The sequence below is a fragment of the Scomber scombrus genome, chromosome 22 (assembly GCF_963691925.1).
Source record: "Scomber scombrus chromosome 22, fScoSco1.1, whole genome shotgun sequence".
NCBI lineage: Eukaryota > Metazoa > Chordata > Actinopteri > Scombriformes > Scombridae > Scomber > Scomber scombrus.
The window spans coordinates 20,186,319-20,198,735 of NC_084991.1; the positions used below are offsets into that span (position 1 = coordinate 20,186,319).

At 43.0% G+C, this 12,417-nt stretch overlaps 1 protein-coding gene across 1 annotated transcript; it reads left to right on the forward strand.

Annotated features, from left to right (window-relative positions):
* Nucleotides 1-613: 613 nt before the first annotated feature.
* fbxl14b (F-box and leucine-rich repeat protein 14b) lies at nucleotides 614-4,237 on the forward strand. The gene has a single exon (XM_062443425.1). It carries the CDS (start codon nucleotides 1,238-1,240, stop codon nucleotides 2,438-2,440), a length of 1,203 nt encoding a protein of 400 aa, XP_062299409.1. The 5' UTR covers nucleotides 614-1,237; the 3' UTR covers nucleotides 2,441-4,237.
* Nucleotides 4,238-12,417: the final 8,180 nt, after the last annotated feature.

Here is a 12,417-nt window from a genome sequence, read left to right on the forward strand (position 1 = left end):
TGTATTTAATGGTGTGGTTGTAATAGATTTATGTTATGGTCACTTTGGCCATGAATGATATAGTAAGTGAAAGAGGAGAAAGGCTGTTGACACCAGACAAAGAACACTATGTGGCCGTTTTGGAAACCCTCTAAAAGCGTTTCCAAAACAACAATAACAACGATAAAAATCGGAATAAAAATACTTAATGTTCATGTCAAGTTACAAGACTGAGAGAGGCTTCTGTAGTTGACTTCTCTGTGTTTCCTGTGTGGTCCGCTCAAAGGGTTAAAGCCCAAAGTGAACTGAATTGTAAGAAGTTGGTTTCCAAGGGAAACTGTTCGCACCGTTCCAGCTGAGGCGGAATAAACCAACTGCCTGACACGGAGGGGGTAGGGGTGACTCGATAAAACTACGATTTAATCTCGCACCATTTCGCCTTAAAAATAATCACCGATAATTTCCCATTAGTTAAAATAACTTTACATCTTACGCATGTTTGTTGTTTGATGTTTAAATCCGTTTTTAACATTTTGAAATGTATCTCTAACTACTTGTATCCACCCCTCCCGTGCAAGCAGAGTGCCGGGGTCCCTGCCAAGTCGGTTTGAAAAGAGCAGACAAAGGCTTTGAGCCCAGGACGCCCCTCTCTCTCCCTCACTCTGCTTTCAAAGCCAACCTAGGTCTATCTTTGCCGCTTTTCTATCATGGAAATGTTTTTTAATGGGTGGCGTTAAGAGTGTCGGTCTTATTTTTACTTTCATATTCTGAAATGTACGACCGTCTGGATCCCCGCTCGGCCGAGAGAGGAAGGCTTTTTGTAGGTATAATACAAGGAAGCGTCGTCTGAGAGAGGGAGAGAGAGGGGGAAGGATTGACGCTTTTTCCTCCTCTCCTCCTCCTTCTTCCTTTCGCCCCCCTCTCCTCCTCCTTTTGGCGGAGAGAGGGGTTTAGGCAGGAATAAACGCTTTTTTGGGTGTTTTTCTTTTTCTTTCTCTCTTTTTTTAAATGCATTTGAATCCTACTGCGCAACCAGCCCGGATCACGTGGGATTGGAGAGAGTTGGATCGATTTTGCACAGTTCAATGTGAGAAAAAGAGAGAAACAAACAACTCCTATTTCTTTTTTACTTCTGTGGATAACTGGGACTGTTGATACTTTTGCATAATTTAAAGAGAAGGGGGTGTCTGAGTGGGCTCTTTTTTCAGCCTTGGGGGTGTGGAGTATTAATTCTTATATGCCTGGGTTTTGAAAAACAATGGAGACGCACATTTCGTGCCTCTTCCCGGAAATTTTGGCCATGATTTTCAGCTATCTGGACGTGAGGGACAAAGGCAGGGTAGCCCAAGTGTGTATCGCTTGGAGGGACGCATCCTACCACAAGTCAGTGTGGAGGGGGGTGGAGGCCAAGCTGCACCTCCGCCGGGCCAATCCCTCCCTGTTCCCCAGCCTCCAGGCCAGGGGCATCCGGAGGGTCCAGATCCTCTCCCTGCGCCGCAGCCTGAGCTATGTGATCCAGGGAATGCCTAACATCGAGTCTCTCAACCTGTCCGGCTGCTACAACCTCACAGATAACGGGCTGGGCCATGCATTTGTGCAGGAGATCCCATCACTGAGGGTTTTGAACCTGAGTCTGTGCAAGCAGATCACAGACTCCAGTCTTGGCAGGATAGCCCAGTATCTGAAGAACCTGGAGGTGCTGGAGCTTGGTGGCTGCAGCAACATCACCAACACTGGGTTACTGTTGATAGCCTGGGGCCTCCACAGGCTCAAGAGCCTCAATTTGAGGTCCTGCAGGCATGTGTCAGATGTGGGGATTGGACATTTGGCGGGCATGACCCGCAGCGCGGCAGAGGGCTGCTTGAACCTGGAGTATCTGACTCTCCAGGACTGTCAGAAACTGACGGACCTGTCACTCAAACACATTTCCAAGGGGCTGACCAAGCTCCGGGTACTGAACCTGAGCTTCTGTGGGGGGATCTCAGACGCGGGGATGATCCACCTTTCTCACATGGCCTCTCTGTGGAGCCTTAACCTGCGCTCCTGTGACAACATCAGTGACACAGGGACCATGCACCTTGCCATGGGCACCCTAAGGCTCTCCGGGCTTGACGTTTCCTTCTGCGACAAGATAGGGGACCAGACCCTGGCTTACATTGCCCAGGGGCTGTACCAGCTCAAGTCCCTGTCCCTTTGCTCGTGCCACATCTCTGACGACGGGATAAACCGGATGGTGAGGCAGATGCACGAGCTGAGGACTCTGAACATTGGACAGTGTGTACGTATTACGGACAAAGGGCTGGAGCTCATAGCTGACCACCTGACCCAGCTGGCGGGCATTGACCTGTATGGATGTACCAAGATCACCAAGAGGGGACTGGAGAGGATCACACAGCTCCCCTGCCTTAAAGTGTTGAACCTGGGACTCTGGCAGATGACAGAGAGTGAGAAAGTGAGGTGATTGGAAATGCTTTTTTTTGTTTTTTTTTTGGTTTCTGTTTTGTTTTGTTCTTTTTGTTTTTGAGGGCAGAGGGGGGCATGGGGAGCAGGAGGGGGGTGATTGGATGGGCGGGGAAATGTCTTTTCTTATTTAAAAAGAGAGAAAACCTCCCTGTTCCCTCCTATGTAGTTCTGTAGGGTGTGCTTCTCCCATATGACCAGAATTTTGTTTTTCTTTATGTTTCATTCTGTTGGCCTTGCAGGATTTAAAGTAGTGTTTGATATGACTTAATATTCTGCCTGATAGGAAGCAATTAAAAATTTACTTTTGTTACGAGCTCATGAAAACCCCTGTTAACAATTGTTTTGATCTCTTTTTAAGTTTTAATATTAATTCCGACATTGGACTGAAGTAGCTGCAATGCAAATCAGCTTGTTTCACACATTAAAAAAAAATTGAAGTGTCATTTTTCTTGACACCAGTAGAATAATCTGCTTAATTTACTGACACCTGCTTCCAGAAAATTCTTGAAAGTGAAACTTGCATCCATCCAAACTGGCAGATTTCTATTTTTTTTATTTAGCAAAGTGAGGTTTTCAAAAAAAAAAAAACTTGAGACTTTTTTTGTTGTTTTTTTTTGGACAGTGAGTCTTTGATTTGAGACATTTATTACGACTAATCTCCGCTACAGCCATCACGCCTAAAAAACCATTTGGCTACCTCGTACGTGGTTGTTTTCAAAGGGTGTACACTGTTTTAAAAAAAAAAAAATGAAAAGAAAAAGAAAGAAGGAAAGCGAGAATGAGAGACTGGGAGAAAATGTGCCTAGAGGGACTGTGTCTGCCCCCTCCCCCCATCCCCCCTCCCTTCCCTCCCTCCTTCCATGAGCAGAGCTGGAGAAAGGAGACCAGGACACAATCTAACTACCTTTTGTTAATTTCCCCCCCCCCCCCCATAAACAGCAACAATTTCCCAGAGAGAGAGAGGAAGAGAGAGAAAGCTGTAAAAATCTATTCAGATTACAAGAGGACGATGCTTTATGCAAAAAAAACAAAAACAAACTCTGCTTGTGTGCAAGAGCTTATTTTTAAAAATTGTTTCCTTCATTTTTTTAGGGATGAAGTCCAACTTTATCACCCTTTAGAGATGTGTTGTATTCAAGCTTTGATCAATATAAAGGAGACAAGATTCTCAGCTTACCCTTAGAAGAAATACCTGGAGTATCCTATAATAATAATAATAATAATAATAATAATAATAATAATGATAACAGTGATAATGCGAGATAACACATAACCAAAACGCATGATCAGGCCGTTTCATAGCAGAACATATATATAAACTTTGTAAGCATATTATAGGACTACTAAGCTTTAGGTGTTTTTTTTTTTGTAGGGGATGCTGGTGGAAATAAATGTCAGCGGATGTTGTTCAGAGTGGCGTACTTCAAATTGAAGTGATTTCTCTTTATAGATATCTTATACCCTTTATTGATTGAAACGAATCAGGGTTGTTTATTTTCCCACGTTAATGCCAACACAGGTCGCATTCATAGTCATGTAGAGAAGAGGGTAGAGGTATCTTTTTCTCCCCCCCCCCTTCCCTCCATCTCTCCCTCCTCTCTGAATAAAAACACCCTGAGTCCATTTTGGAGACATATGCTTAGAATAAGGAGCAATCGATTATTTTCTCTCTCTCCGTCTCGGGTTACAAAAAACCGAATGCGTCTCTCTTTCTCTCTCCCCACATCTCTCTCTCTCTCTCTCTTTCTTTCTTTCACACATTCACACATATACACACACACATGCACAAGCGTGTGCCCCCCCCCCCCCCCCCCGTGTGCGCGCGCTTTAATGTAATGCAATGACCTGCTAGAAAATTAATATACGGATGTGCGTCCTGCTGAAAAAGCTGTGTGTGTGTTTGAAAATAAAAAAGATGTACTGTATATTATGTGTTTGTAAAGAAAAAAATGCAGAATCCCAAAATTAAATTGTTTTATATTCTTACGGTTAAAACAATTAAAGATATTTATATAATGAACGAAAAGAGCAAGTGTGGACTACTTTTTGTTTTAAGTGTGGCACTTCATTGTTGTCACTATGCTTACTGTTTGTTGGTTGTTGTTGTTTTGTTGTTTTTTAGGTTTTTTTTAACAGGAACGTGAAAATATCAGTTTCAAAGGGGTAATTTGACTCCCACAACACTGTTTATGATCTGGTCTGACAATGATAGCGTTCATATTCAGGTGCATTTATTAGATTATTTCTCTTCACATGCTGCTCCTAATAACCACCCACACATCTCTCAAGCATTGTCCCTGATCAGTCCGGCGTTGCATCTCAAAAGAGCTGAAGAAAGAAAAATCTGTTGTGTTGTTTTATTATTTACGAGGAGGATTCAAAATGGATGCTTGCCGTCTTGATTTGGCTCCAATGCCTGTGTAATTAATTATCACCAAGGCGTTTATTATAGGAAGCTGTTCTACCCTGCTGATTTTTTTAATCATCCTCTGTTGCTTTTTATTATTTTATTTTTTTTCTTCCTATCCCTAAATGCAACATAAAAAGATGTTTTCAAGCTCAACTGGGAGGGCAGTTGAGTTTAGTCTCAAGGTTTCAAAGCAAAACTATTTGGTGGATTTCATGGTTTAAATGGAAGGTTTTTTTTTTTTGGGGGGGGGGGGGGGGGGGGTGTTAGTTTTGGTTATTTTTGCAGTGTTTCATTTCACATGTGGCAGGACTGCGTCTGTGTGGCTGCATGTGCGGCGTAATGAGATCTAAAGTTGGCTAGAGCAGATTTCCCTCTTTTCTGCTTTCCATCAGGACGTGTCCTGTGTGTGAAGTGACACATCACACACACACACACACACACACACACACACACACACACACACACACACACACACACACACACACACACACACACACACACACACACACAGAGGGTTTGCCAGGCCAGTCAGTAGCCATTGTCTGTCTATAGAAGTTAGGAAGGCAGGTTTTGGTGGGGGATTTTTTTTTTTCTTCTTTTCCTCTCTTTCTCCTCCTCTTGTTCAGTCACGCATACCAGATCCTAGACCAGGCAGGAGACCCCACCACCCCCCCACCTCAACTCTCCTTGCCCCCACCTCCGTACCCCTACCCCCCACCCCCGGCCACCACACACACACACACACACACACACACACACACACACACACACACACACACACACACACACACACACACACACACACACACACACACACACACACACACACACTTCTTTTTAACATTCCACACCATCATTCAAAGCATTTAAGCATTCTCTCTCTCCTGACTCTCTGTCCATGGGGATTTGAGGATAAAGGCCTGCAGAGGGATTGTTGACCACAGGACAGAGAGGGCCAGAAAGAAAGAGACATAGTGAGAGAGAGAGAGAGAGAGAGAGAGAGAGAGAGAGAGAGAGAGAGAGAGAGAGAGAGAGAGAGAGAGAATGTCAGTGTGGCCTTTGGTCTTGTGCAATAACACTGCAATGAGTGCATACTGAGATATGACAGCAGCTGAGATATGACATTTTGTGCTGCTTTGTCCCAGAGACATCTAAGAGAGAATAACACATCTCAGAGTCAACTGCGCTATCAACTATTTTTTGCTTAGTGTTGTATTTGCTGTGCCTTGTAATTTTTGGTGTTATAGAATCATGAATGTTGCAGCAGGACACTAGAAATAGATGTAAACCTATATATGTTACGAGAGGCAAATGATGTGACACTGGAATAAATCGAGTATTGTGAAATTGAAAAGGAAGGTGGGAGGCGTACAACATTAGCCGATTGTTTCTTTATCATTTGACATTTGTGTCTGCAGACCTTTCTCAAAAGATACAGGAGGCTCACCGTGACAAGGTCATGTCATGCGTGTCTACAGAAAGGTCCGCGGGCTGAATTGTAGACTGACAAAGATACAATCAGCTGCATTCAAATGATAATGTGATACTTTATTAATCCCCATTGGGAAAATTCTCTTTTTGTCCGCTACCCTCCACAGGGAGGTCAGAGGTCAGGCTCTGCTCCCCGATTCCTCGCTGCTGGAGCAACTGGGGATTCTGTGTCTTGCTCAAGGGCACATCAGCAGTATGGAGGACTGTCATGTTTTTACATCAGGTCACCCTGCCTGCCTGCCTGCCTGCCTGCTTGTCTTCCCTCGCTTTTTCTTTGCGAGTCCTTGGTGGTGGTGGAAGCCATCTGTGAAGCACCGGTTGGTCTGATATCAAAAACGGAAACTCTTTTTTTTTTCTTTTTTCCCCGATGAAACAATTTCCCCCCCTGAACAATCTGTGAGGAGAATGCAAACTCATCCATTATTGTATAAGTTGCAGTCTCAATTTGCATTTTGAATAGAGAGAGCTGAGTGTGAATTAATCTCTGGAGCTTCACTGCTGGGTGTTCAGCGTTACATTGTTATAGTGCATGATATAGAAATCCATTGTATACAGACAAACTCATTTTGCATTGTATGATAATAATTGGGAACTAAGTACTGAACACAGGTGAACGTGCTACTAATCTTTTATTGGCAAGGGGATAAACATGTTTCCCAAACTATAAACTTTAAGGCGTATTTGGCCTGCATGTGCTCGAAGGATCCAAGTCCCTGTTTGGATGAATTTTCTGTGCAGGCCACCAGTTTGAGACATGCATAAAGGCTGCCTTCACATGTGTGAGCTATGCATTTAAAAAAAAAACAAATACGTAACCCTCTCATTGATTTGAATGAAGCCAGTCATTGACACAGTGGGGGTACCAATGCAGAGAGCTCTGGCAAAACAGAGTAACAGTGCAGGGTTACCTGGCAAAAAAGTTTTTAAAAAAAGGCTTAACTTGTGCCGCAGTGCAACCTGACATCAAGGTAATGTGTCGACTAATCACATGCGTGCAAGATGACATTTCTTGTGGATTACTTTATAATGTCAACGCTGTGTTTCTACTTTGCATTGAAAGATAAGTTAGTTGCTACTGTGATAACTTTACTGAGTGTTTTTCACTGTTTTCGGTGCCTAATAATCCTTAAAACGTACTAATAAGTTACTAAAAATTGACTTCCTGGATCAAATTTCATCTCATTGGTACATTAAACAATGCAGCCTGTACTGTTTCACGGCAGGGCTGTTTTCTGTCTGAATCCCCATCAACACTGCCAGGTTTTGGAGGTTTCCTTTTTCCAATGCAACTCACAGGTTTCAGTGCAAGCAGCCGTTTGAAAATGTGTGCACCCATTGTACTGTAAGGCAGCTGGGATCAAAGCACGCACCAAATGGCTTTATGTTAAGAAATACATCTTGCTCTCAGTGTGAGTTTCCCTTTAAACCCACAGATCCTGCCTGTCTGCATGATTGGCAGCTTCTAAACAAGGTAACTCAAAAAGCAACCAGGCACCCAAAGTATACAAAAGCCCACATTTTTGCCCCATATAGGTCACTGAAAAAAAACCTTTTCATGCTATAAATGCTGCTTTTGCATTTGAACTTTGGTGTGTGTGTTTGTGTGTGTGTGGTGTGTAAGTTGTAAAAGTTGAACTGTGACTCGTCACGTTGGTAGCTGTGCTCTGAACCACATTTCCTGTTAGGGAGAGAGGAACAGCAGTGTGTGTGTGTGTGTGTGTGGTGTGTGTGTGTGTGTGTGTGTGTATGTGTGTTTTACTGCTATCATTAAAGGAATAGTTCACCATTAAAGGGGAACTGGGGTTCTTCACAACAAAGCAGCAGGGGTATTAGCAGCAGAGTGCTACTGCCCTCCCCCACATCTTTCTGTCTTTGGCTCCTTGTCTGTCTCTCCTGTCTGCCGCGTTGTCTGTCTTTCTGGTCTGTTTTTAGGTCTCTGCCTGTCTGTTTGTCAGCTTTCATCCCCATCTTTCTTTTTTCTCTCAACTTCTTTCTTCCTCATTTTAAGCTTTTCTTTTTTTTTTTTTTTTTACTCTTTTCCTTCCTGTGTCTTCCTGTGTCTTCATCCCCACCTGCTTTTTCCCCACTCTTGTCTTTCGTCTTTCTCTCTTTTTACCTGGCTCGGTTTTCTTTACCCCCCCCCCCCGCCTTATCCCACCTCCTCCTTCCCTCTCTTTCTCCCCCTTCCACCTCCAACTTTATTTTCTCTCTCCCTTTCATGCCCGATCTCCCTCTTCCCCCTCTTCCCCCCTCTCACCATTTCCATTTCTACCCACCACCACCACTCCTCCACCCAACCTCCCTCCTTCCTCCTCTCTGCGGCATCTGGTGTTGAGGTGTCGCTGAGGTACAGTAGACGGCTCTTTGAAGTCCCTGGGGCCCTCGGGGGCTGTGTGTCTGCGTATGTGTGTGTGTGTGTGTGTGTGTCAGGAAACTTTTTTTTTTATTATTATCAGCAATTCCAGCCAAGAACATTTGGCGTTGCTTTTGATTTGGGGCATCTCTAATGATTAAACAACCTCTGCTGTGTAAGTGTTCATACATGTGTGTGTGATGTATGTGTGTATGTGATCATATTTGTTGCTTATGTATACCTGGGGAATTTAAATTCTGCTTTTCTGCTTCTCTCAACCAATCAAAACTGGACAACAGTTAATGGGATAGTTCAGGGTTTTCTTTTTATACATACTAAAAGTCAGTAGGACTTAATTATGCATTTTGTTATTATGAAATGAGCTTGATTAGATTCTATGAGGCCTTTGGGATATTAAACCACATAAAAATGTAGGATGATGACAATTAAGACAACATAATAATCATGAAGTAATTACAGGAACATGGTATGATCATGATGTAACTTACTGGGTTTTTGGGTTGGCACAGCTGGAGGAAGAAGAGGGGAAGAGCAGAGGAAAGGCACCTCCTAATGTCTGCTATAGTCAGCAGCACCAAACCTGGAGAGAGGAGAGATAGTGTGGGCAGTATGGCAGAGGGCGAAGTAGAGAAAAATCTAGGAAAGCGGTTAAAAAATAGAAGAGAGAAAAAGGTAATTGAGGGCGAAAGAGATGAGAAAAAAGTAAGGTTGGTCAGAGAGAGAGAGAGAGAGAGAGAGAGAGAGAGAGAGAGAAAGAGAGAGAGAGAGGAATCTGTGAGTCACTGTTTAACTGTGAGCTGCTAAAAGTCGGCTAGCCATGTTAAAATACCGTCTGGGCACACACACACACACACACATACACACCAAATGCTTCCAAAATACAGAAAAACGCCCAAAATTCAAGAATGGTTGGCACAACACACTCACACACACACACACACGTATAAAAAACTTTATGCAAAAATCCCGCTGCTGCTACTTCTCTCTTTTCTCTCATACTTTGCTGCCCAACAGACCAGCTAATTATTTTCAGTTGGACACCAGACACGCACACACACCTCAGCTGCACATTCCTCAGAAAGTAATGAGCTGCTTTTTCTACAAAGGTAAGAATTTAAGGGAAGGTCACAAGTTATACTTTCCATTTCAAAAAGTCAAACTTTTGCAGCAAAAGAGGAACAGTGACATCATCTAACCCCTAAATGATTAATTACTGATGATTTTCTCAAAAAAAAAAAAAAAAAGACCGAAGTCGGTGGATTACAATGAATTCTTTCTCTTATAGTGCAATCATGGCCATAAATGAAGATATGGTTTAAACTCTTCTGGAAACACGTATGTTGATTACTTTTTTGTAAATCTTCTAGTCTACATAATGTCAGGAAATAGTGGCACAAGATTAAGAGTTTACAGCCACGACATTAGCTCTGTAAAACTGTGTTAGCTAGCTAGCTAGTTAGTTTTCTAAGTAGCACTAACCACAGAACACTGCTAAGGACACTGAATTACATTTCGCTTTTCAGGTATTTGGTCATAAACCAAAGATTTAGACATGTAAAAATTTTGACCTAATGATGCTGTTATGGCGCTTTTCCACTACACAGTTCCAGCACGACTCGGCTCGCCTCGGTTCTTTTTGCGTTTCCACTAGGGAAAGTACCTGGTACCTGGTCCTTTTTTAGTACCTGCTCTGGTGAGGTTCCAAGCGAGCCAAGCCGGTACTAAAATGTGACGTCGACACACTGCTGGCCGCTGATTGGTCAGAAGAGTTGTCGCTGGAAGAGTCATGAGCCGTCCCACACAAGAATCAAACCCGGTATTTTTAAATACCGGCAGCAGCGTTACCATAGTTACAGCCATACGGCTCAATTTTCTTGCTTTGTGTGTGACAGAAAGCCTCATACAGCAGCAAGTACACCACTGCCTCCATGTCCTCCATTGTTTATGTGTTTTGTGTCGCGTATAAAACGAAGTCACGGCAGTTTCGCAGAGCCGTGCTATGACGACCCCGCACACGTTGAGTAGGTACTTTTTTGTAATGGAAAAGGAACCGTGCCGAGGCGAGGCGAGTCGTGCTGGAACTGTGTAGTGGAAAAGCGCCATTAGGTATAAAGTTCAACAAAGTGATTACAGTTCAACCAGAGGAAGACATTAAAGCCTGTACAAAACATGGCAATCCAACGACCACCGCTAGCTAGAAGAGAAACTGAAACCAGTAAATGTCCGGTAGTTGTCCTTGATAAATGACTGAAGTGATTAATTGCTTATAAAATAGACTCATTTCAGCACTATTAGCATTTTTTTTCTTCATATTTAAAATGAATGGACTGTCATTCAGTCCAAGCAGAAAAGCCGTCACTCATTAGCTCCTATGGGTGCTCAGCTGTTTATTCATTAATCACATGCTGTTATCAGGTCATTTACTGCTGTAGGCCCTTTGCTCGTTAGATAACATAATGCAGATATCAACCATGTTATATTTCTTATGTGTTACAGCCATACGGGCCTAGAGATTGTGTAATATAGGGTTTAAGAGATCTTTAGACTTTTTCATAAATAATTGTGCTACAATTATCATCATGAGCCATTTCATACACCTAGAATTAGCCACTATAGGCAGTGTTGCTCAATCAATGTTAGATCCAGCCGATTGGACGTTTCATTCACAATCAGACCATGGACGTTGTTACTGAATATTTTATAAAAACCTCAGCAATTACAATCGGAGAGTGAGGAATTATGCAGCATGTGATGTTGACTTCTGCTCCCTATTCCTGCTTCATTCGACAGTACCCAGTGGAGAAAGACAAGAAAGAGGATGGACAGGGAGAGTGAGAGAGAGAAGGGGGAATGACATGTGGGCTCTTTTTGGGGGTTTCTTTGTCTCAATGTGAAACCACGTGAAGCTCTGACAGAAATGTGACAGATACCTGCAACGTCAAATACCGGCAGGCTCACACACATTCTAATTTGTCAGGTGAGACAGTGTTTTGGTAGCGTGGGAGGTGTGGTGCGCTCGTGTGTGCTTGTCTTCTTGTCTGTGCACATGGGATTGAAAGTGTATGTGCATAATGCATGTACATAGACACTGGGTTGTGTCTCTGCCTCTCTGCCAGCTCTCTCAGCACCTTTCTGTCAGTTCAGCTTGTCATTCAAGCATCAATAAAGTGAAACTTTTTTCTTTATCTTTATTCTGTTTAAAAATTTGTCATGCTTTTTTTCAGACAGGGGAAATGGGCAGAAATGGGAGACAGAAAACTGCAGCAACAGTCGAGTGGAGTTTTATCACATGTTTGACAGGAAATGCCGCACACTGGAACAGAGAGATTTCACCACGTTAACAAGGATGATTTTTCAGGGCTTTTTTTTTTTTTTTGGGTAGATGTTAGGATTGTTTGGAGGGTAACAGTAAAGAGGAAAGAAAAACAGCAGGCGTAAGGAAAATGTGACAGAGATTGAAAATTGGATTCATGACTAAAACCGCCAGTGTTGGACTAACTTGAATCACCGGAGAACCGTATCCCAGAGGATATAATCACTTGGTGTTGATACAGCATCAATCATAAGTTGAGATAAGTTGTGTGCCACTGACAAAACAAAGTTATTAAAGGAATAATTCTACATTTAATGGGAAATATGCTTATGTGCTTACTTGCTGAGAGTTAGATGAGAGGTTCAGTATGGCTGTTAGGCCTGTACG